The sequence below is a fragment of the Borostomias antarcticus genome, assembly GCF_949987555.1.
Source record: "Borostomias antarcticus genome assembly, chromosome: 11".
NCBI lineage: Eukaryota > Metazoa > Chordata > Actinopteri > Stomiiformes > Stomiidae > Borostomias > Borostomias antarcticus.
In genome coordinates, this window is record NC_140244.1 from 24574859 (window position 1) to 24597897 (window position 23039).

The 23039-nt window shown below is 45.8% G+C and overlaps 1 protein-coding gene across 1 annotated transcript; it reads left to right on the forward strand.

The window, feature by feature from the left end:
* Positions 1 to 8995: 8995 nt before the first annotated feature.
* LOC311315525 (monocarboxylate transporter 1-like) lies at positions 8996 to 17872 on the forward strand (the record flags this gene model as incomplete). Its single annotated transcript, XM_084446195.1, has 4 exons — positions 8996 to 9212; positions 15854 to 15997; positions 16540 to 17340; positions 17583 to 17872. 4 exons carry the CDS (start codon positions 8996 to 8998, stop codon positions 17870 to 17872), a joined length of 1452 nt encoding a protein of 483 aa, XP_084302321.1.
* Positions 17873 to 23039: the final 5167 nt, after the last annotated feature.

Consider the following 23039-nt stretch of genomic DNA (forward strand, 5'->3'; position numbering starts at 1 on the left):
GAAGTTAAGAAAAAAATAAGGAAATTACATTTGTTTTGTTTTTATGTGTCAAGAGCGAGTGGTGAACCAAAGCAGTCTACTGTATAATCATGGTTCCAAAATGTGGGTTATTAGGCTACAGGCAGTAACATATCAGCTGGCTTTCCAAGTAGCCTACAGTGCAGTAAAAACTGTTGTAGCCTAAGAGTGGTCTATTAATTAATGTAGTTTAACCCACTAACTAACTTAATTACAACCCATGCATTCCAGCAGCTAGCTAGCTGGTTAACTAAAGTGTACAATCACCTTTTTGGTCATCATTGTTGCTATTCCATGCAAGCTCTGCTGCTAGCTTTCACCTTACGTTCATAAGCTTAGAAAATATTAGGGCTGTGCAATAAATTTGATACATCAATACCATCGCAATATTTTTCCTGCGATACGGTATCGAATTTCAGTGGTACAGTATCGATACAATAAAACATTTTCTTAAAAAAAAAAGTTTTCTAGTGATGGGACATACGATACCGAGGCGTGGCGCGTGTTCCGCCAATGCGAAGCTCACTGTTTCAGAACGGTGTGTCAGAGCATGTGTCAAATTACGATTACCACATGATGTGACGTCTGAAGCTTTAAATGTCACTGGCCCTCTTAGAAGAGGACAACCCATTTTTATTATTTCAATAAAATTTCTATTACCTACGACATACGGATTGTTGTCTCTTTTGCGAAGCTTCCAGACAATGAACAAAACTATAGCTGCTTCGTTTCGTCGAAGATTAGCCAAGGGAAGTCTTTTTTACATTCTGCGATATACCTGTTCATTTTCTCTTTAGTTTTTTATTTTCCGTCTTCTTCATTTGACAGAGTTAGGATGTCGTTGGGTGTTTCTGTCTCTTGCTGGCGAGCTCTTTTGGGGTTTGTGTTGAGTGGCTGGAAATATCTTCATTTTTGGGAGAGTGGAGTTTGCGAGCTGTCGAATTGATAGCATAGGTTTTAGTCACCGGCACCAGGGAGTGGAAATGGTGAAATTGAGGCAACCTATGAGGCAACCGCAGAAAATTGTGGGAATTGGTGTTGGATGTACGGGGCACTAGATTGTAGGGGAATGATTGTTAACCTCAACGGACTACAACTACCAGATAGGACAGAGAGAGAGAGAGAGAGAGAGAGAGAAAGCTGTAGCACCTGTGCTACTTAGGCAAATAAATACATTTTGCAATTTCCACGCACACACATTTTGCAATTTTTGCATTACACGTTTTTCATAGCACATGCAAAATATATGTCACACTACAGCCCTGCTCCGGGTGGTTGAGTTTTTAGCTTTTGTTAGCGTTGCGAGAGTTGCTAGCATTAAAAATGTTAAGCTTTGATTTGAAACAAGTGCGTAGCTGGTGCTAACATCCAAAAAAGTTTTAGCTTGCATGATTTGCAAAATTATTACTTTGACTACTTAACGGCTTCAGAATTCCGAATCAATGCTAGCAGGTCAGAAGGTTGACATCTCGATTCATATCATTGATAGGAAATACATAGAGGAGCGCATTCTGTGAGTATTGAGCAATTCTGCGCTCCTGCTTCATGGGTTGGGGACAACATGTTTACTGTGCAACCTTTTACAAGTTATTTCTCAGAGGTAAATAGGCTAGTTGTTGTGACATCAAATAGGATCAGCCTGCTAATTTTTATCCAGAAGTACTCGTACATTAAAATGTGTCTGGTCATTCTTCAGACGTGTATGCAATGCAAACCCTGGCTCCATGACTTTAATTTTGAGTGGTGTCATTTCATGCCACGGCTATGTGGACTTGTGGCAGATCTCCTCTTCGCTTGTACACTCTGCGCTAACTTGCACTTGACAGTGCAATTGAATGGATCACTGAACTGCTACAACACAAACACAGACTTTCATTGTCAGCGTCTTGTTGACCGAGAAACCTTTCGGCTTACAGAGAGAGAGAGAACAAGTGGAGGCAAAATTGAATGGATTATTGAACTACTACTGCAGCGCACGCACACACACAGACTTTCATTGTCAGTGTCTTGTTTACCAAGGACGTAACCATGGTATAGACATTGGAGGGGGTCCAAGTTGCCGAGACAAAAAATACCTTGAGTGTGTGACATCGACAGTATTTGTATGCCTTTCAGCTAGACGATAATATGTTAGAATAGATTTCCTATCCACAAGGCGACAACGGGCATATCACTATCCAACGCGTGAAAGTAATGCACTACATCTGTCATCATCATCACATCAGGCACGCACGCACCCTGCCAGGAGCAACGGGTCTGGCACCAGAAGGGCAAGACATCTCTTGTTTGGTTATGGACTCCTTCAGTTCCTCTGTAGTGTTTATGACATCAAGAGGGTGGCATACCGTACAAATGATTACACTATTAAATCAGTCAAGCACACAATGTCAAATGCAGTGTTGTTGACAAACTGATATACCCAAAAGGATATACCTATTAAAAGTAGCAGCATTAATCTGTGAGAAGGTATTCGATACTCATTTATTCAAATATGCACATTGTACATGACATCCTTTCCCAGGCAGGGGACCACAGCACAACAAAATGACAAACACTTGATCAACATAATAAACTCACTAGATCAACATAATAAACTAACTAGATCAACATAATAACAAAGATCCATGGTGATGGAGAGATGGTGGTGAGAGGCTGCAGCAGAGCCATGGCTTGGAGATTGTTCCAAATTCTGACTGGAGAGCTTATTTATCATCACCAGCAGCATTGCCTGTGAAGGACAAAGCATGTGAGACTTGTTAGCACAACCAAATACAGTATGGTGTCTCTGAGGTGCTCAGAAAGAGGAGACTTTATGTCAGGTCACACACAAATATACCGTCTCACCTCAGAAGAGGGTGAGGGACAGACTAAGATGTCTGAAGGTGTTGTCGCTGATGAGCCTGGTGTGGAGAGAGTCTGGGGCAGAGGCTGTGGATGGAGAGAGTCTGGGGCAGAGGCTGGGGATGGAGAGGGCCTGGTGATGGAGAGGGCCTGGGCAGAGGCTGGGGATGGAGAGGGCCTGGGGATGGAGAGGGCCTGGTGATGGAGAGGGCCTGGGGATGGAGAGGGCCTGGGGGTGGAGAGGGCCTGGTGATGGAGAGGGCCTGGGGGTGGAGAGGGCCTGGGGATGGAGAGGGCCTGGTGATGGAGAGGGCCTGGGGATGAGAGGGCCTGGGGATGGAGAGGGCCTGGTGATGGAGAGGGCCTGAGGATGGAGAGGGCCTGGGGATGGAGAGAGCCTGGGGATGAGAGGGCCTGGTGATGGAGAGGGTCTGGGGATGGAGAGGGTCTGGGGATGGAGAGGGCCTGGGGATGGAGGGCCTGGTGATGAGAGGGCCTGGGGATGAGAGAGCCTGGTGATGGAGAGGGCCTGGTGATGGAGAGGGCCTGGGGGTGGAGAGGGCCTGGTGATGGAGAGGGCCTGGGGATGGAGAGGGCCTGGGGATGGAGAGAGCCTGGGCAGAGGCTGGGGATGGAGAGGGCCTGGGCAGAGGCTGGGGATGGAGAGGGCCTGGGCAGAGGCTAGTGATGGTGCAGATAGTAAGGTATCATCTAAATAAATGACTCAACTAGGCTCTGACAGATGTGTTTCCTGTCCAAAGCATCCCGTTTGTCTTGATGCACATGGCAAATGGCAATGTTGTTTAGCCGGGTCTGCGTCATCGTTGTTATCAGACTTTGCTCTGCCTCTGTATAGGAGGCGGGAACAACCATCAGCAGTCTCAAGATGACCTCAACTTGAACTGAAAAGATATCACACCTCTGGCACCATTTCACGGAAAATGTCTGCTACCTCTGAAGAAGTTCATGAGGTTCATGAAGTTCATCAAGTACATGTGTAGTTGGCGTGGAACTGTGATAGAATTCCAGGCTTTTCATAGATAACTGCCCTGGCCTCCTGTTTGCAACCTACTGACAACCTTTGAAGCTTGACCCCTGTCTGTGCTTTTCTTCATTTATGGCAGGACAACATCTCCGGGGGGGGGGGGCACACCCAGGCCTTGTTTATGATCCTACTGTTTACTAAACTGTGGTCTCTTATTGTGTCAGTGTCTTTGCAGAACCACCTGGTCATATCACTCTGTTGTACCATGTGTTGAACTCTCGACCTTGTTAGTTCGCTATTGTTGATGACTTTCGCCATTGCTGATGACGTGTAAATTATGTTAGCCAATCAGATCCTAGAAACATCTAGCCGGGCCTAACCTTGAATATAAGACAGCGCAAAACAGAATTCTTCAGTTCTTGGGTGAAACACTGTTTTTGTGTTTTATTCAAGAGCCCGGTTGCAACTGTATGTATTTTGGAATAAAGAACCAGTCTTTGAACGGTTGGCTTGAACCTCGGCAAAACTTTTTACTCTTGATTCATACTTTGATAGTTACATCAAATGTGTCTATAACAGAACATTTTCAGCTGCACTTCTAAAGCCATGGCATTCAACTCTGTATTCATCTATGACTGCATCAATCTTTCCAGAGTACGTGTTCCATGAGTACGTCCTCTAATCTTTGCAGCCTTTGAAGCCTATCGTGGCTGAAATGCTCAGTGCACTGCATTACAGCAGTGTCCAAGGTACTTAAGCACTGCATTCTGTAGTACGCTTTGGTAGTGGAATGATGATGGGGTGTGGCTGGACCAGTGAAGCGTCGGAGGCATCCGTACATGAGGCATCTTGATAGTCTGCAGGTTTAGAGATGTTACAACCTGAGATGCTTTGGCGTACAGCTGGTCAGAGCGCTCTTCAGATCTTTTATCCTGGATGCCTCTTGTCACAAGCTCTACAGCTGCCAGCATCCTTGATATCGTTTGGCATTTCTGCTGCAGAGAACAGTTCAACTCCTCCAAGACTGACATGACATCGTCTGCCAGAATGATTCAGAGAATGGTATTTCCCCTCAGAAAGCCGTCATGAAGGCCACTTGCTTTTGCAGGCGTTTCCGTTGTGGTGCATCGAGCCATTTCTTCTGTGGCTGTGAGCACAGATTCATTTTGGGTTAGGACAGAGTGCATGGCTGGCGTTCGCACTGTCTACCTGGTGGGACAGAGAGGCTTCAGTGTTTTTGGAGAGGCGTGATCTGACTTCGCTACAGAGGTGAATATGGCCTTGAACTTCCCAGACTGCCCAGATAGCAAGCGGATCAGGCCCTTGTGGCTTAGTTCCGGTCCAAATATGGCCCAGATCCGCGTGCTAAAGTAAATCTGCCAGCTCGTAAATTCTTTATCACCCTCTGCCTTGTCATGCCCCCTTAAAGCATTGCCCTGTCTTGCCAAGCACATCACCCCCCCCCCCCACACACACACACACACACTCACACACACAATCTTTACACGATCATTTCTGGCCACGTGCTGCTGCTTTTCTAAATGAGAGGAAAGTTGAGTACTGACAGGTCACATGTGTTGTCATCGCTGCTGAATGACAATCACTGTCGTCATGCTGAGAGAACCTTTTGAGTGTTTTTTTTCCAGATGCTAAATCCTGTTCTAATAAAAGCTCCATCAGCCTTACTGGCTAAGCATGATTTCTGATCTGCAAAATATTTGGCACAGTAAAAACAAACTAAGATACCTATTTAACTAGATACTTACCTATAGTGTCTATACGCTCTACTAAACAGCATTATACTGCACATTCCCACACTTATGTTTTTCTTAACAAATGGAAATGCATTGAAAATAAATAGGAAATAATAGCAAGTAACAGATCCGTTGATTAAATTCAAAAAATGACTTAATATTTGTAAAAAAAAAAAAAAATGTTAAAAATGTTTATTTATAAAATATATTTTTATTGGGGGGACAGATTGGTACTGTTTCAGTATTGGGGAGGACATGCCCCCCCCCCCCAGTGAATGCGTGGTTACGCCCATGTTGTTGACTGAGAAAGCTTTTGGCTTCCAGAGACAGAGCGAGTGGAGGCAAGGCCAGTGTAGAGAGTTCTAGATTGAGGTGGGTTATATCAAAGTCTTGTGTGTGAGAGCTGTTGTAATTACAGATCCTAGGTAACCAGTTACCCGGCACATAAGTAATGATTAGAGAAACAGGCCTATTTACAGTGTGTGTGTGCCCATTTCTCTCATCATTTCTTGTGGGTGCACACACCCTGTCAACAGCCATGGTTCTATAATCATTACCCATGGGCCAAATAACTGGTAAGGTTCTGTACAACAACTCTCACTCTCTCTTTTATGGGTGTTACGTGGTGTTTGGACACAACTACATTACTTGCTGCTGTCGTTTTGCTTTTTTAAAATGGAAATTAGTTTTCATGTATCAGCACCTTTCATAAAAAAACTCTTAATTTGTAAAATACTTAATGTGCTATCAATAATTAGTCGGAGGTATCACTGTTACTGAAAGTGTCTGCTCTGTCCGGGCGCACAGTAGGGCGATCAATCAATTTCAAATCGACATTACATCACATTCAATGTGATTAGCAAATCGCAAAGGCTGTGGGAAACGTGTCACCTGTAACCTACGTGCATTCAAACAAAGGTGGAAATCAGAGCTAAGGCCTTGTTCAGACAGGTTGCAGGTTGCAATACAGGTTGCAGGTTGCGCTGCCTTTTTGGTTAGTTTAACCCCTGCAGGTGTCGGAGTTACGGCAGCAGGCACTGAGGGACTCAAGAAGCCGTCTCCCTCTTGGCTCGTGGGGTGTTGCGACAGGATCTCTTTAGCTAGTCTGGGGATAATAATTGGACACTAGGTTGGGTGAATAGGCTGCCAAATTGGGAGAAAATGGCAAATATATAAACTCCTCAAAAATAGTTCGGACATTTTTTTTTTTCCGGAGAATATTGCAGGGGATTTTGGCACTTTTTTTGGGGGGTCGCTACCCACACATGTTTAGCTGTGTTGTTCATTCCACGTATGCACGATCATTACAAGTTGTATCTTGTTTTAAAGGTGACTAATCAGGCTTTCCAACGATATAAAATAGAATACCAATTGGTATTATTAAAGGGGCGAAATAATCGACTGAAATAACGCTTCCAAACTATTTATATATATAAATATAAAACAAATACACTTATTAATATGGCATAGGGCCTATGTTAAATATGTTATTAGTAAAAATAACAATATATACTTTATCTCTACAAGCTTTAAAGGACCAAACCGGTCTAAATATGATTTGATCTCACAAAACTTATGCTTCTCAATCTTTTTAAAAAAAAAACTTTTAAACATTTGCTACCTAAAAATGTGACAGTATGCAGCACAGGGGAATTACGGGGTGCCTTACTCGGCACTTCCGGGAAAAATATCTGCCCAAGAAAATATTTACCCTAGACCTTCATAACCTTGCTGCTCAGCCTGGGGGTCCTTCAGAGAAGATGCAACTTCCTGTCACATGGCTTCCTGTCACATGGCTTCCTGTCACATGGCTTCCTGTCACATGGCTTCCTGTCACAATGCATTATAGTGGAGAACTGCTCCTGAGCACCATCCTGTATTACACTGGCTAAAATCCCAATGTGGGGACAAAACCCTAACCCTAACAATTATGCCCAAAATGGGTAGATTTAAGGTTTTATTGAGTTTTTTTTTTACATTTTATGGAGCATTTTTGCACTTCAATTTTAGGTGCGGAGCTGTGGACAGTTATCCCGAATTACACGTTGGCACTTTTGAGCTCAATAGCTCCTTTAATTTTCCATTACTCATAATAAATGCTACTTTTAGTCAGTAAAGAGGAGATCATTGAGTCATATAATGTAGTTTTAATTAATATATTTTTATATGTTTTGGAGACCAAAATGGACGTATGTCACTGACCCATTTCCCGGTTTTTAAGGGTAACGTTCTGTAGCTGAGCTCTTTAGCTTCATTCCCCTGGTGAACCATCATTCTACCCTTGGAGGGTAAGGATTCAGTATATGGGGTGATTCCCCTCCTGTACCGTTGGCATGCTCAGCCTGCCTGCTGGTGGGTGGCGCCACGCTGCTCTGAAACCTATAGGGCACAGATGCCTGTCTGTCTCACCTTGGCAACACTTAGACATTTCAACAGAAAAGTACTGTTTATCATTTGTGTAACGTGCCTTTCTCTCCCCTTCTACACCCCAACCCACTCCCTCTCCTTCTCTCTCTCCCTCTCCTTCTCTCTCTCTCTCTCTCCTTCTCTCCCTCTCCTCTCTCTCTCCCTCTCCTTCTCTCTCCCTCTCCTCTCTCTCTCTCCTTCTCTCTCTCTCCCTCTCCTTCTCTCTCACGCCCTCTCCTTCTCTCTCTCCCTCTCTCTCTTCCTCCACTTCTCTCTCCCTCTCCTCTCTCCCTCTCCTCTCTCTCTTCCTCTCCTCTCACCCTCTCCTCTCCTCTCTCTTCTCTCTCCTCTCTCCCTCTCTCTTCTCTCTCCCTCTCCTCTCTCCCTCTCCTTCCATCTCCCTCTCCTCTCTCTCTCCCTCTCCTTCTCTCTCTCTCCCTCTCCTCTCTCTCCCTCTCCTCTCTCCCTCTCCTCTCTCTTCTCTCTCCCTCTCCTCTCTCCCTCTCCTTCTCTCTCCCTCTCTCTCCCTCTCCTTCTCTCTCCCTCTCCTCTCTCTCTCCCTCTCCTTCTCTCCCTCTCCTCTCTCCCTCTCCTTCCATCTCCCTCTCTCTCTCCCTCTCCTCTCTCCCTCTCCTTCTCTCTCCCTCTCCTCTCTCTTCTCTCTCCCTCTCCTCTCTCCCTCTCCTTCTCTCTCCCTCTCTCTCCCTCTCCTTCTCTCTCCCTCTCCTCTCTCTCTCCCTCTCCTTCTCTCTCTCTCCTCTCTCCCTCTCCTTCTCTCTCCCTCTCCTCTCTATCTCTCTCCCTCTCCTCTCTCTCCTCTCTCCCTCTCCTCTCTCTTCTCCCTCCCTCTCCCTCTCTGCAGGTCCGGAGTGTTTCCTGATTCCATCTCTCCCCCCGTGTGTGTGTGTGTGAGTGTGTGTGTGAGTGTGTGTGTGTGATCCTGTGTGTTCCAGTCCCTGGGTAGTGACTCCCGGCCTGCTCTCCTACAGTCATGGCTCCAGCGGTGGGCGGGCCAGTGGGGTACACCCCCCCAGAGGGGGGCTGGGGCTGGGCCGTGGTGGCGGGGGCCTTCATCTCCATCGGCTTCTCCTACGCCTTCCCCAAGTCCATCACCGTCTTCTTCAAAGAGATCGAGGAGATCTTCCAAGCCACACCTAGTCAGGTGTCCTGGATCTCCTCCATCATGCTGGCCTGCATGTACGGAGGAGGTGAGCTCTTTGGAGTGTGCGTGTGTGTGTGCGTGTGCGTGTGCGTGTACGTGTGTGTGTGTGCCTATGTTTCCTAACTTGCCCCTGTGTCTGGTTTTGTGTGAGTTATCAACTTTTATTGAAGGATTTAAGTAGGTCTCACTCTTGCCGTTCCTCCTACACACACGCACACACACACACACACACACACACACACACACCCCACACACACACAGTTATCTGTGTTGAAATCTGTTCAGCAGTCAGACTACGGTCCAATGTCTGATAAGCTGTGGCAGTAGTCGTTATTTTTATGTTGAGCAGTATAGCTGGTTGATGATGTCATGCACGCGCGTGGTACAGTATGAGTGAGGTTCTGGTACTGCTCACGGCAGCTATGCTCCGCGGTACGAGTGAGGTTCTGGTACTGCTCACGGCAGCTAGGCTCCGCGGTATGAGTGAGGTTCTGGTACTGCTCACGGCAGCTATGCTCCGCGGTACGAGTGAGGTTCTGGTACTGCCCATGGCAGCTAGGCTCCGCGGTACGAGTGAGGTTCTGGTACTGCTCACGGCAGCTATGCTCCGCGGTACGAGTGAGGTTCTGGTACTGCTCACGGCAGCTAGGCTCCGCGGTACGAGTGAGGTTCTGGTACTGCCCACAACAGCTGGGCCCTGTGCCAAGGGAGCACACTGATTCAGCAGACGCGGTTCCCTGCACGTACACACACACGCACACAAAGCTCAGATGACACGGCAACAATAGGACCATGGCGCCTGTGCTCACAACGCTCTGCCGAGAGGAGGAGATGGGAGCGTGGGAGAGGGAGGATGAAACAACGAATACACTCAAAAGCCAAAGCAATAGAAATGGATGCGACCTTTAAAATGAGGGATAGAAGTGAAGGGGCTAGTTCTGGTACTTCAGACTGTACGTAGATGCGAGGGGGGGTGAAGGGAAGGACAGTGACTGCCAAGAGGCCCGATGTGTCCTACAAACCATTCATGAATGTTAATTAATGAAAAAAATAAATTAGAGCGGATGATAAATTCACCTCGGCCTTTCGTCATGAAATATGCCGGCAAACATTTCAGTGAGACTTGTATTCTGGAAGATAGTAATAGTAACCATACACAAAACTGGAGGGAAAATAAGTGATTCACTGTTCTGTGTGGTCGTCACAGCAAATCAGTGTAGCTACAAGGTCAAGGTCGAGGTCAATTTTATTTATGTAGCACATTTAACAACCAAAGTTGCACCAAAGTGCTTTACAATATAAAACAGACAAATTAAAAATACAATATAAAGTGCAAGTTAACATTCAATAGAATAAACGAACACAACACGACTAGGGATGTACAGTATGGCCTAACAAGCCTCAAAAGCCAATGAAAACAGGTGAGTCTTCCATCTACATCATAGCATACATGCGTTGCCTGCTCAGGGCGTGGCATACGGGAAGTCGGCACACAATTTCTGTATTTTCATATCCTCAGCTGAGACCTACAGTACCATGGTGCTAGCATGTCTAGGGATGGGAATCGGTAGTGATCTCACGATTCAATTTTGATTCTTGGGGTGGCGATTTGATTTCAAATCTATTATCTTTGACTGAATTATGATAAAATTTTATTTGACATTTCCACCATTTGTCTGCAGTAACCTATTAAATACAGTAACCTATTAAATACAGGGGGTCCCGTAATGGTAGGAGAAACACTGAATACATCCAAGCACACAATTATTGTGAAAAGAGGATAAAATCTGAAAATATATTTTTGTAACAAAAAAAGCAACAACAAAAAATCAATGGAAAAAAAACATTTTCTGAATTTTTGGAATGGATCTTTAATTGTCAACAATTGAATCGGGATTCTTACATGAATCATTTTTTTTCACCACCCCTATACATGTCGTATGTGGGAACCAGACAGGTTAGCTCAGATATCTTGTTTCTGTTCCAGGGGCATGATCTTGCTAAATAGCTGGTACGTTGTTGACAAAATGCCTAAAAGACAGGAACGTAGGCTGACTCTGTAGGCTAAAGAGTTAAAGTCAACCAGGCAGCAGGGGCTGATTTAGCGTCATTGATAGAACTTGTCAACATAGTAGACCAGAGTTCATGAGCACACTCAGTTACAGGACAGAGCACAAGGAGAGATGCACACAAGTAATCCAGCAGGACAGTCTCCATGGCAACCTGATGTGATCATGATGAAGGCATGGCAGTAAAGACTGATGGCATGTTTTATATGAATTGAGCAAAGATTGGGTTAAACTGAGATATGACCTCATGTCCTGTTTGGACCCGAGTTGTTTGCATTGAATTTGGCTGTAATGGATGAATGTTTTTGAAAATCTAAAATGCATCAGAAAACCTTTTTTGAGAGTTGGTGTGAAGATGATCTATGTGAGATTTGACAAAATATGTGTTGGAATTTTTACAAACATTTGCCCCAAGTCAAATATGGCACCTACATCATTTGAGATGGTGCTGATTTTGATGAATGAATGTAAGAACATGAGGGGTATGGTTGTACTATTCTGGGATAAATAATGGGCCTATTATGTAGGTGTACAGTATGTAGATTTTGTGTTTTTAAGCGGTTTAGCCGCTTCTATACAGTATGTGACGTGTGTGTGTGTGTGCGTGTGTGTGTGTGTGTGTGTCCATTCATGTGTGTACGGAATGATTAACCTTTCCGGCCTAGTTTGAGCGAGGAGAGAAAGCAGTACATTGTAGAGTTGGTGCCTATCCAGGCGCACACTACCTAACCCAGACACCCTGCACACTACACACTAACCCAGACACACTGCACACTACACACTAACCCAGACACCCTGCACACTAACCCAGACACACTGCACACTACACACTAACCCAGACACACTGCACACTACACACTAACCCAGACACACTGCACACTACACACTAACCAAGACACACTGCACACTACACACTAACCCAGACACACTGCACACTACACACTAACCCAGACACACTGCACACTACACACTAACCCAGACACCCTGCACACTACACACTAACCCAGACACACTGCACACTACACACTAACCCAGACACCCTGCACACTAACCCAGACACACTGCACACTACACACTAACCCAGACACACTGCACACTACAGGACCTAACCCAGACACACTGCACACTACACACTAACCAAGACACACTGCACACTACACACTAACCCAGACACACTGCACACTACACACTAACCCAGACACACTGCACACTACACACTAACCCAGACACACTGCACACTACAGGACCTAACCCAGACACACTGCACACTACACACTAACCCAGACACACTGCACACTACACACTAACCCAGACACACTGCACACTACACACTAACCCAGACACCCTGCACACTACACACTAACCCAGACACACTGCACACTACACACTAACCCAGACACACTGCACACTACAGGACCTAACCCAGACACACTGCACACTACACACTAACCCAGACACACTACAGGACCTAACCCAGACACACTACAGGACCTAACCCAGACACACTGCACACTACACACTAACCCAGACACACTGCACACTACAGGACCTAACCCAGACACACTGCACACTACACACTAACCCAGACACACTGCACACTACAGGACCTAACCCAGACACACTGCACACTACACACTAACCCAGACACACTGCACACTACACACTAACCCAGAAACACTGCACACTACACACTAACCCAGACACACTGCACACTACAGGACTAACCCAGACACACTGCATACTACACACTAACCCAGACACACTGCACACTACACACTAACCCAGACACACTGCATACTACACACTAACCCAGACACACTGCACACTACAGGACCTAACCCAGACACACTGCACACTACACACTAACCCAGACACACTGCACACTACACTCTAACCCAGACACACTGCACACTACACACTAACCCAGACACACTGCACACTACAGAACCTAACCCAGACACACTGCACACTACAGAACCTAACCCAGACACACTGCACACTACAGAACCTAACCCAGGCACACTGCATACTACAGAACCTAACCCAGACACACTACACACTACAGAACCTAACCCAGACACACTGCACACTACACACTAACCCAGACACACTGCACACTACAGGACCTAACCCAGACACACTGCACACTACAGGACCTAACCCAGACACACTGCACACTACAGGACCTAACCCAGACACACTGCACACTACAGGACCTAACCCAGACACACTGCACACTACAGAACCTAACCCAGACACACTGCACACTACAGGACCTAACCCAGACACACTGCACACTACTGGACCTAACCCAGACACACTGCACACTACACACTAACCCAGACACACTGCACACTACAGGACCTAACCCAGACACACTGCACACTACACACTAACCCAGACACACTGCACACTACACACTAACCCAGACACACTGCACACTACACACTAACCCAGACACACTGCACACTACACACTAACCCAGACACACTGCACACTAACCCAGACACACTACACACTAACCCAGACACACTGCACACTACAGGACCTAACCCAGACACACTGCACACTACAGGACCTAACTCAGACACACTGCACACTACACACTAACCCAGACACACTGCACACTACAGGACCTAACCCAGACACACTGCACACTACAGAACCTAACCCAGACACACTGCACACTACAGGACCTAACCCAGACACACTGGCGTACTACAGGACCGACTGTACCCAGACACACTGCACACTACACACTAACCCAGACACACTGCACACTACACACTAACCCAGACACACTGCACACTACAGGACCGACTGTACCCAGACACACTGGCACGCCGTTCTGAGGCCGGTTTGTGAACCGTGTCTGACAGTGTAGCCTTCGTACATCGAGAGGATAACAATATTTTGTTGCAGAGATGGTTGTGACTGGTCAAAGGCAGCCGCTACTTTGCCAATGCATATTTACCGTAGTGACCCGAGTATGAGAGTCTGGTAATGATGAGTTTGTAACCCACGATAGTGTATTCAGTCTGTTATTTTGACTATTTCGGTTCTTGAAGTGGTGTTTTTATAGTGAACCTCTAACATTGGACTCAACGGGCACTTCCGCATTCTCCCATCCCATTACGTCAGACATGACCAATATGGCAGCTGCTAAAGGTTAACTAAAGGTTAGTTGTGAGCAACGTTGGCTGGCTTCAGTCAGGAGGGGAACAGGCTATTTGGCGCCACCTGTTGTCCATGTATAATAACAGGTAAAAGTCTAGACACCGAATATGAGACGACCTCATTTTTTCAGATGTTTTTCCAGGGAAAAAAAAATTATGTTCGGGTCAATACGGTAGTTACTGCAGCACCCCTAGTGGCCAAATATCTCAAGATTGAACATCCTAAAGGGAACCAGGTACTGGATATATGAGCCAAGTTTAGTGTGAACACAAGAATATATGAACCACGTTTAGTGTGAACAAATCAAAGCATTGCGGAAATATGAAATATTCTGCTTTTCAAGGATGGAAGTCCAAATAAGGGCAAATGCTGCCTTAGTAGACAGCTGCCCCTAGATTGGAACTCAGCCAGTGTGTGAGTAAACAGATGTTGAGCAGATGCCGTAGATGTAAAATGGATGTTGTCTTTTGAATGACAGTGAAGGATATCAAATGAGGTTTGGGTATAATCTTACACTCCATAAATGGTTGATATTCTCTCATTCTCTCGTGGATGCCTCTCCCTCTCCTACTAGTAATCCAGCTTATGTAACAGTTGCAGTCGGTTGCACATTAGCACACACGCTAACACAGTCACGCCTCTCAGATCCGCCATGATTCAGCAGCACAATCTATACTCCGCCTGAGAGGAAATGATAGAGAGGAAATGTCTGCATGTAGCTAAGAATGAGTGAGTGAGTAGTTCACTAGTGCAGCTCTGTGTGTGGTTATTCACTATAGAGCAGTTTGGTCGGCTCTAGTGTGTGTAGTTGTTCACTATAGAGCAGCTCTAATAGTTGGTCACTATAGAGCAGCTTGGTCAGCTCTAATGTGTGTAGTTATTGACTATCGAGCAGTTTGGTCTACTCTAATGTGTGTAGTTGTTCACTATAGAGCAGTTTGGTCAGCTCTAATGTGTGTAGTTGTTCATTATAGAGCAGTTTGGTCAACTCTAATGTGTGTAGTTATTGACTATAGAGCAGTTTGGTCAACTCTAATGTGCTCAGAGAATCCTGGCTGGCAGGCAGAGCGAGGCGTGTGTAGCCTGTCCCTCATCTCACCTCCTCCACCTCCCCTCTCAGTCCCAGCCTCCCGAGCTCCGCCCCCTGGTCACATGTTTCTCTGTGCCCCCTCTGCCCTGGCACCTGCCTGTAGTCTGGCGCCACAGCACCACCTGCTGGTGGAGAGAGGAGAGCGTTGCACTGTTACAGCAGCAGTATACAAAGGACAGTAAAAATTCACAATACACAAAATGGAAGAAATCCAAATGTACAGTAGTAAATAGTTTGTTGGTGAGTGGGGTGCTCCAGCCTGGTGCTACTGAGACCGATAGATCACACGTGAAAACTTTTGAGACTCGTGTTAACGTGAAACCTGTTACCATTTCCATGTTCTCTCTCCAGGTCCGATCAGCAGTATCCTGGTGAACAGGTATGGCAGTCGACCAATCATAATCATGGGTGGCTGTCTCTCGGGGTCGGGGCTGATCGCAGCGTCCTTCTGTAACACCGTGGAGCAGCTCTACTTCTTCATCGGGGTGGTGGGAGGTGAGTGGCGACTGGATAAGACTGGAATCAACCAAAGAAGTTGTTGAGAGAGTTCAGAACCTTTCGTGACATTAAAGGCGCAGTGTACGGTTTGACTCGGAAGCACTTTTTATATGTTTTTTTGCAAATTCTCATTACATCCCAACTATTAAATAAATCTGTAAACTGTGGAAGTCGCAGGACTGTACGAAGTGCATCCAATCATTTTGAGGCGCCAACTTGAGATGATTGGATGGCTTACCTGCCTGTCAATCTACCTACCTGCCTAGCCAGTGGCATTTGTTTTCCAGTTTGGAGGAGGGGCTTTGGAAGGAGGCCTGAAGGGAGGGGCGGGGATTTTATAATATTTATATTATTATATTTTATTTGTTTCAAAATCTCCTAATTTTCCTAAGTCTTAGCAGGAAATCACAAACCGCATACTGCATCTTCAAGGCTTAGTGATTACATGTTTCATGCTATCCTCACTTGGACCTCATCCTCAGGTGCATTTCTTTGTTTAATTGCCCCCCCCTCCCCCCCCCCCTCCTCTCCTCTCCCAGGTCTGGGCTTGTCCTTCAACCTGAACCCCGCCCTCACCATGATCGGTAAATACTTCTACCATCGCCGGCCCATCGCCAACGGGATCGCCATGGCGGGCAGCCCCGTGTTCCTGTCCACGCTGGCGCCCCTCAACACGTGGCTGTTCGACGCGTTCGGCTGGAGGGGCAGCTTCCTCATCCTGGGCGGCGCCCTGCTGAACTGCTGCGTGGCCGGCTCCCTAATGAGACCCATCGGACCGAAGCCCCAACCCGCCCCGCCCGCCAAGGACACCGCCGTTTCCCCGGCGGCCCAACCCAAGCGCACGGTGATGCAGAGGGTCAACTCGGTGATCGACCTGACGCTGTTCAAGCACCGCGGCTTCCTGCTCTACCTGTTGGGCAACGTGATCATGTTCTTCGGCCTGTTCTCGCCCCTCGTCTTCCTCTCCAACTACGCCAAGAGCAAAAACATCGATAAAGAGAAGGCCGCCTTCCTTCTATCCGTCCTGGCCTTCGTGGACATGTTCGCTCGGCCCTCCATGGGCCTCCTGGCCAACACGCGCTGGGTCCGGCCCAGGATCCAGTACTACTTTGCGGTGTCGGTTCTGTACAACGGCGTGTGTCACCTCCTGGCTCCCCTGGCGCTGGACTACATGGGCTTCGTGATCTACGCCCTCTTCTTCGGGTTTGCGTTCGGCTGGCTGAGCGCCGTGCTGTTCGAGACGCTGATGGACCTGGTGGGGGCGCAGAGGTTCTCCTCGGCCGTGGGGCTGGTCACCATCGTGGAGTGTGGGCCGGTTCTGCTAGGACCACCGCTACTGGGTCAGTGTGTGTGTGTGTGTGTGTGCGCATGTGTGTAAACAGTTGGTCAGTTTGTCACTGTTAGACACACATTACACATTTTAAGTTTTTTTGGGATATTGTCTGTGAGCCTGTTAACCTTCCCCTCTCTCTCTCTCTCTCTCTCTCTCTCTCTCTCTCTCTCTCTCTCTCTCTCTCTCTCTCTCTCGCTCGCTCTCTCTCTCTCTCTCTCTCTCTCTCCCCCTCTCTCTCTCTCTCTGCAGGCCGGTTCTATGACACGTACAAACACTATGACTACACCTACATTTCCTGTGGCATCGTCCTGATCATCGCTAGTATATTCCTCTTCGTGGGCATGGGCATCAACTACCGTCTGCTGGACAAGGAGCGGAAGGAGGAGGAGAGGAGGGAGAGAGAGGAGCCCAAGGAGGAGCTCACAGCCATGCTGGACGCCCCCAGTCCTTCCAAAGAGGAGGAGGAGGTTGAGGGGGACAATGGTGGAGCAACCATCACGTTGGCTGATGTCTCTAAGATGGACGAAGACACAGTATAGAGACTGATATGGATTCGGAGAGACACTCACACACTCCAGACAGATGCAACACATGGGCACTCCACATAGGCAGGTCAAACACACACACACAGACAGATACACACACACATATATACACGCACGCACACACACACACACACATACACACACACACACACACACACACACACACACACACACACACACACATATACACGCACACACACACACACACACACACACACACACACCAAGAACATTTCCAGAATGACGGACAGGTCCTTTGCATTTGGACTTGGTTTTGTTGTTACCCAGGGTGTTATTTGTGAACAGGGGGGGTGGGGTTGAAAATATATATTTTTTAACATAGGACATAAAAATAACACATTTACAAATTAATATAAATGCACACATTTCATCAAAGGAGCCGCAATATCCAGAAGTGCACTATTATTCGGTGACATCATAGCCTATGTGTTGGCTAATTTGATGGTAGGCCAATAAACAAGTAAAGTAAGTAAGCAGCCTTGAGAACCAGTGGTTCTGGAGCCTAGTGGCCCATAGGGCAGGAGCCGGTCACCTGATGTCTAGCGTGAGGCAGCTTGATGTATAAGTACCCCCCCTGGACATGAGGCTAGTATGTCACAAGGACTCACCCCCAATCCAACCCTTGACGCTGAGTGCCAAGCAGGGAGGTGTCGGGTACTATTTTTTATAGTCTTTGGTATGACTCGGGATCGAACCCCCAACCTCCCAATCTCAGGGCGGACACTCTAACCACAAGACCACTGTGCTGGTGTTATAAACAATAAATATAAACAAACATGGTGGCTAATTTGATGGTAGGCCTATAAACAAACATGCTGGCTGAATGAATAGGCCTACTGCTTCATTACGCATGCCAAGATGGCCCTAAATGAGCCTAGGCCATTCAGAACAGAACAGGCACTTTTAAAACCGCTACATGAATGAATGTAACTAGAAAATCATCTAACACAATTAATGTATAATTATATAAAATCAGTTGTGTAACACAATAAATAATTATAGAATTGTGAAATTAAATGAATATTAAATTGGAAAATCATCAACCTGAAACATGTTAGACAGACCACAAAATGGGGCTAAATGTCCAAAATAGCACACTACCCCTTTAAGGCTGGGTTATGTCAGCACCAAACTAAATGCCATCGAAGCAGTAGGCTTATGACGTAGGGGAAATGGTCATTTTGGTAGACAGGCTCACGTGTATCAACAGATCCCTGAAGGACGTGGAACACAGCGGGAAGAGAGATATTAGGCCCGAGATCGAAGCTTTCAGCGCTGATTTGACTAAATGAGTGGGTGACCAGCGTTATGACAATTGCTATTGTGTGGACATCTGATTTGAGAAATCCAATGCTAGAATGAACACACGTCTGCTACAGACTACCAGAAGGTGGGGTAAATTGTATCACCACCGGGGATGAGAAACAAACAACCAGAGGTGAGGAAGGTGGTGAGGTTAGGACTCCCCCACACACACCCACTCACACACACACACACACACACACACGCAAATCACACCCTGGTTGTTGGTGTAACATTTCTGTAACCTTTAGTAGGCCTGTAGTGCCATACTGGTACTGTGTATTCAGTAGGCCTGTGTGCCATACTGGTACTGTCTTCATCTCCTGACCTCGTGCCTGAGGGTGAAGACGACTGGGGTGAGGTGTGTGAAGGGGTAGCGGGTAGTTAAGAGTTTTTAACTTGGTACACAACCAATTCAGGATGTGTTCGAAGACACTGCAGCGCAAATGATCACAGCTCTGCCTCCCAGATCAAGTGGGCCATATGATCAACAAGTGCATCATTGCTCCCTGTTAATGAAGTCAGTATACCTCTCCTCCGGGGGTTTATAGTGTGTGATTTGACCAGTTACACCGAGGATGAAATCAAACTGCTTGATTCAGTCTTGTTTATTTTATTAGGGACCTCCAAATAAGCGGGGTACCCCCGTGTGAGAACACGCTTGCCGCTGCGGGTGGGTGAATGTAGGTGTGTGTAGGCGGTGCTAATGAACACCTACCTCGCTCTACTGATCTCTAGGGTCAACGCACTCCTTCGCATTTAATAATACTGCAGACTTTCATCTGCAAACGTTTAGATTTTTTTGAATCTACAGTATTTTAACTTGGCAGAAAACTGTGTTTTGAAGCTTGTTACACTTTGACTAAAAATAAACCTTTGGAGATTTGTGTGAATTAATGTGCCATTCCTATGGGAGAAAAGCAGTATAGCTTTTGAAATTCATTAAAAGTACTGTTCAGTTGTAGTCATGAAGGTCATTGAGTTTTAATCATTGAGTTTGTATCATCTAAAAAATATGGATGCTGTGTTTTTCCGCTCTGTAACAGTATCTGGAAATGTAATAGAGGGCAGTGGAGCCCATCAGATCCTATAGGAGCCTTTTCCCAACGGGAGCGGACAGTTAAAACATCTCTATTTTAAATCACAGATAGTCTCACTCCATAATTACACTTCACTCCATGTGGGGGAATGCCAAGTGAACACACTTTGTCTGTAACGCTTCTCCTGTGACAAATGTTTTTTGTTTTTTAACTTTAACTGAGTGTGTGTGTGTGTGTGGTGAAGTGTCTTATCTCAGTTAAATGTTTCATATGCTGCTGTTTAAAAACCAGTGCACTTTATACTCTTAGACCCACACATGTGTGCACTTTCACTAACTCACAAATGCCGCTCACATCAGGCCAGCAGCACCCATTAGGAATTGTCATCAAAATGAATTTAGTTGTAGAAGACTTGAATGTGAAGGGCATACGCGTGTCTGCTACAGTATGTTTTTAGGATATTTGGCACAGCAACCAATAACTGAATATACAACTAACACGTTTCTGATAGATTAACAAAACAACTATGTAATGTATTTGTTTATAATGAACAATATTTGTAGTTGATTGTGATGAAGCCCCAAGGTCTGTGTTCATGGCAGGGTCATTTCAGTATGGGACAAGATGACAGTAGTTTAAATACTGCTGTACAATATGGTGCTATATTTTCTCCTATAGAAGTCTATTTTTATCTATTTTCTATAGTTCACTTCTTATGGAATGAAAAAGAAAGTGATAGCTGCCTGAGATTCACTTGTCGTTTTGGACGTGCCATATGGATTTGCACTGATCTGGCATACTAGGATAGTATTAGAGCTCTACTAGGTTAGAGTCTTAGGATACATCTATTAGAGTCATCCTAGGATAGAAGTATTTGAGTCATACTAGAATAGAGTCCTACTAGGACACAGTAGATGTATTAGAGTCCTACTAGGATGTATTGGAGTCATACTATCATATAGATGTATTAGGATACAGTATACAGTATGTATTAGTTATACTAGGATACCATATACAGTATGTGTCATACTAGAATAGATGTATTAGTTATACTAGGATACAGTATACACTATGTATTAGCGTCATACTAGAATCGATGTATGCCAATCAGTTAGCAGGTTAGGAGAAGGAAGGATAGAGGCTGTTCTGAAGGAATGAGGCTGTTCTGAAGGAATGAGGCTGTTCTGAAGGAATGAGGCTGTTCTGGCGGAATGAGGCTGTTCTGGTGGAATGAGGCTGTTCTGGTGGAATGAGGCTGTTCTGAAGGAATGAGGCTGTTCTGGTGGAATGAGGCTGTTCTGGTGGAATGAGGCTGTTCTGGTGGAATGAGGCTGTTCTGGTGGAATGAGGGTTCTGAAGAAATTAGACTGTTCTGGTGGAATGAGGCAGTTCTCAAGGAATGAGGCTGTTCTGGTGGAATAAGGCTGTTCTGAAGGAATGAGGCTGCTCTGGTGGAATGAGGCTGTTCTGGTGGAATGAGGCTGTTCTGAAGGAATGAGGCTGTTCTGTTGGAATGAGGCTGTTCTGGTGGAATGAGGCTGTTCTGAAGGAATGAGGCTGTTCTGGTGGAATGAGGCTGTTCTGAAGGAATAAGGCTGGTCTGAAGGAATGAGGCTGGTCTGAAGGAATGAGGCTGGTCTGAAGGAATGAGGCTGTTCTGAAGGAATGAGGCTGTTCTGAAGGAATGAGGCTGGTCTGAAGGAATGAGGCTGGTCTGAAGGAATGAGGCTGTTCTGAAGGAATGAGGCTGGTCTGAAGGAATGAGGCTGGTCTGAAGGAATGAGGCTGTTCTGAAGGATTGTAACGGAAGGAACTAAAACAGATTAAATCGATCTCATGTCATGCAGTTAGGAATGTCTTGGTGTGATGAGTGTTAGATAACTTCTGGTTATTTTCTGTAGCACATCTCAAACAAAAACAAAATGTATTCAGGAAAAAAAATGTAATATGATTTTTACCAGAGGTATTTTGACCTTGTCAGCTGTTTTATGAATGTTGATTTTTATGAATGAGGAAATGAATAAACAATTTTTAAGCTAAACAGTGTCTCTTGAAATAGTCTGTTTACTGTATATTGTGTGTTGGAAATTTAGAGATGGAGGGAGAGAGAGGTAAAAGGGGATCAATAATTGATTATTATTTTTAAATTAAATTATTAAATTAAATTATTTATGATGCACACTGTTCCTGAATCTCAAATCAGCCCTAACCCTGCCAGTGATTTATAAAGCTGTGATTTGACCAATCCAAGCACAGATAGCCAAAAACTAGCCACCATATTGCTTACATTGCTGCTAGTATTGAGAGTTCAAGAGTTCATTTGGGGACTGTTCCATGTTAAATGAACTGGAATGAAACTTTTGAACTCCGTCTGACCTCAGCCCTACAGCGATGGTTACTAGTGGCAGAAGAACTGATTGGGTGTCAACATAACCTCTACCTTTTGTGTGGGTGAGGTGTGTCTTTCCAAGCCTGCGGACAAAGGAACCATTGAGGAGATATGAAGTTAAACATACAATGGTTTTCAATTAAGGTTTATTACTATTGCTATCTACAGTATAAATATAGAAATGCATCAATATAAACTACCACCAGCACAGAAGTGTACTATGTAGGCTAGTTAAACTGTTGCTTGTACAACTAAGTACGATACTGACATGAAATATGATGCATAGGACTGTGTTTGTGTCTGTATGTGGAGGTGTGTCTATGTGGAGGTGTGTGTATGTAGAGGTGTGTGTATGTGGAGGTGTCTATGTGGAGGTGTGTCTATGTGGAGGTGTGTGTATGTGGAGGTG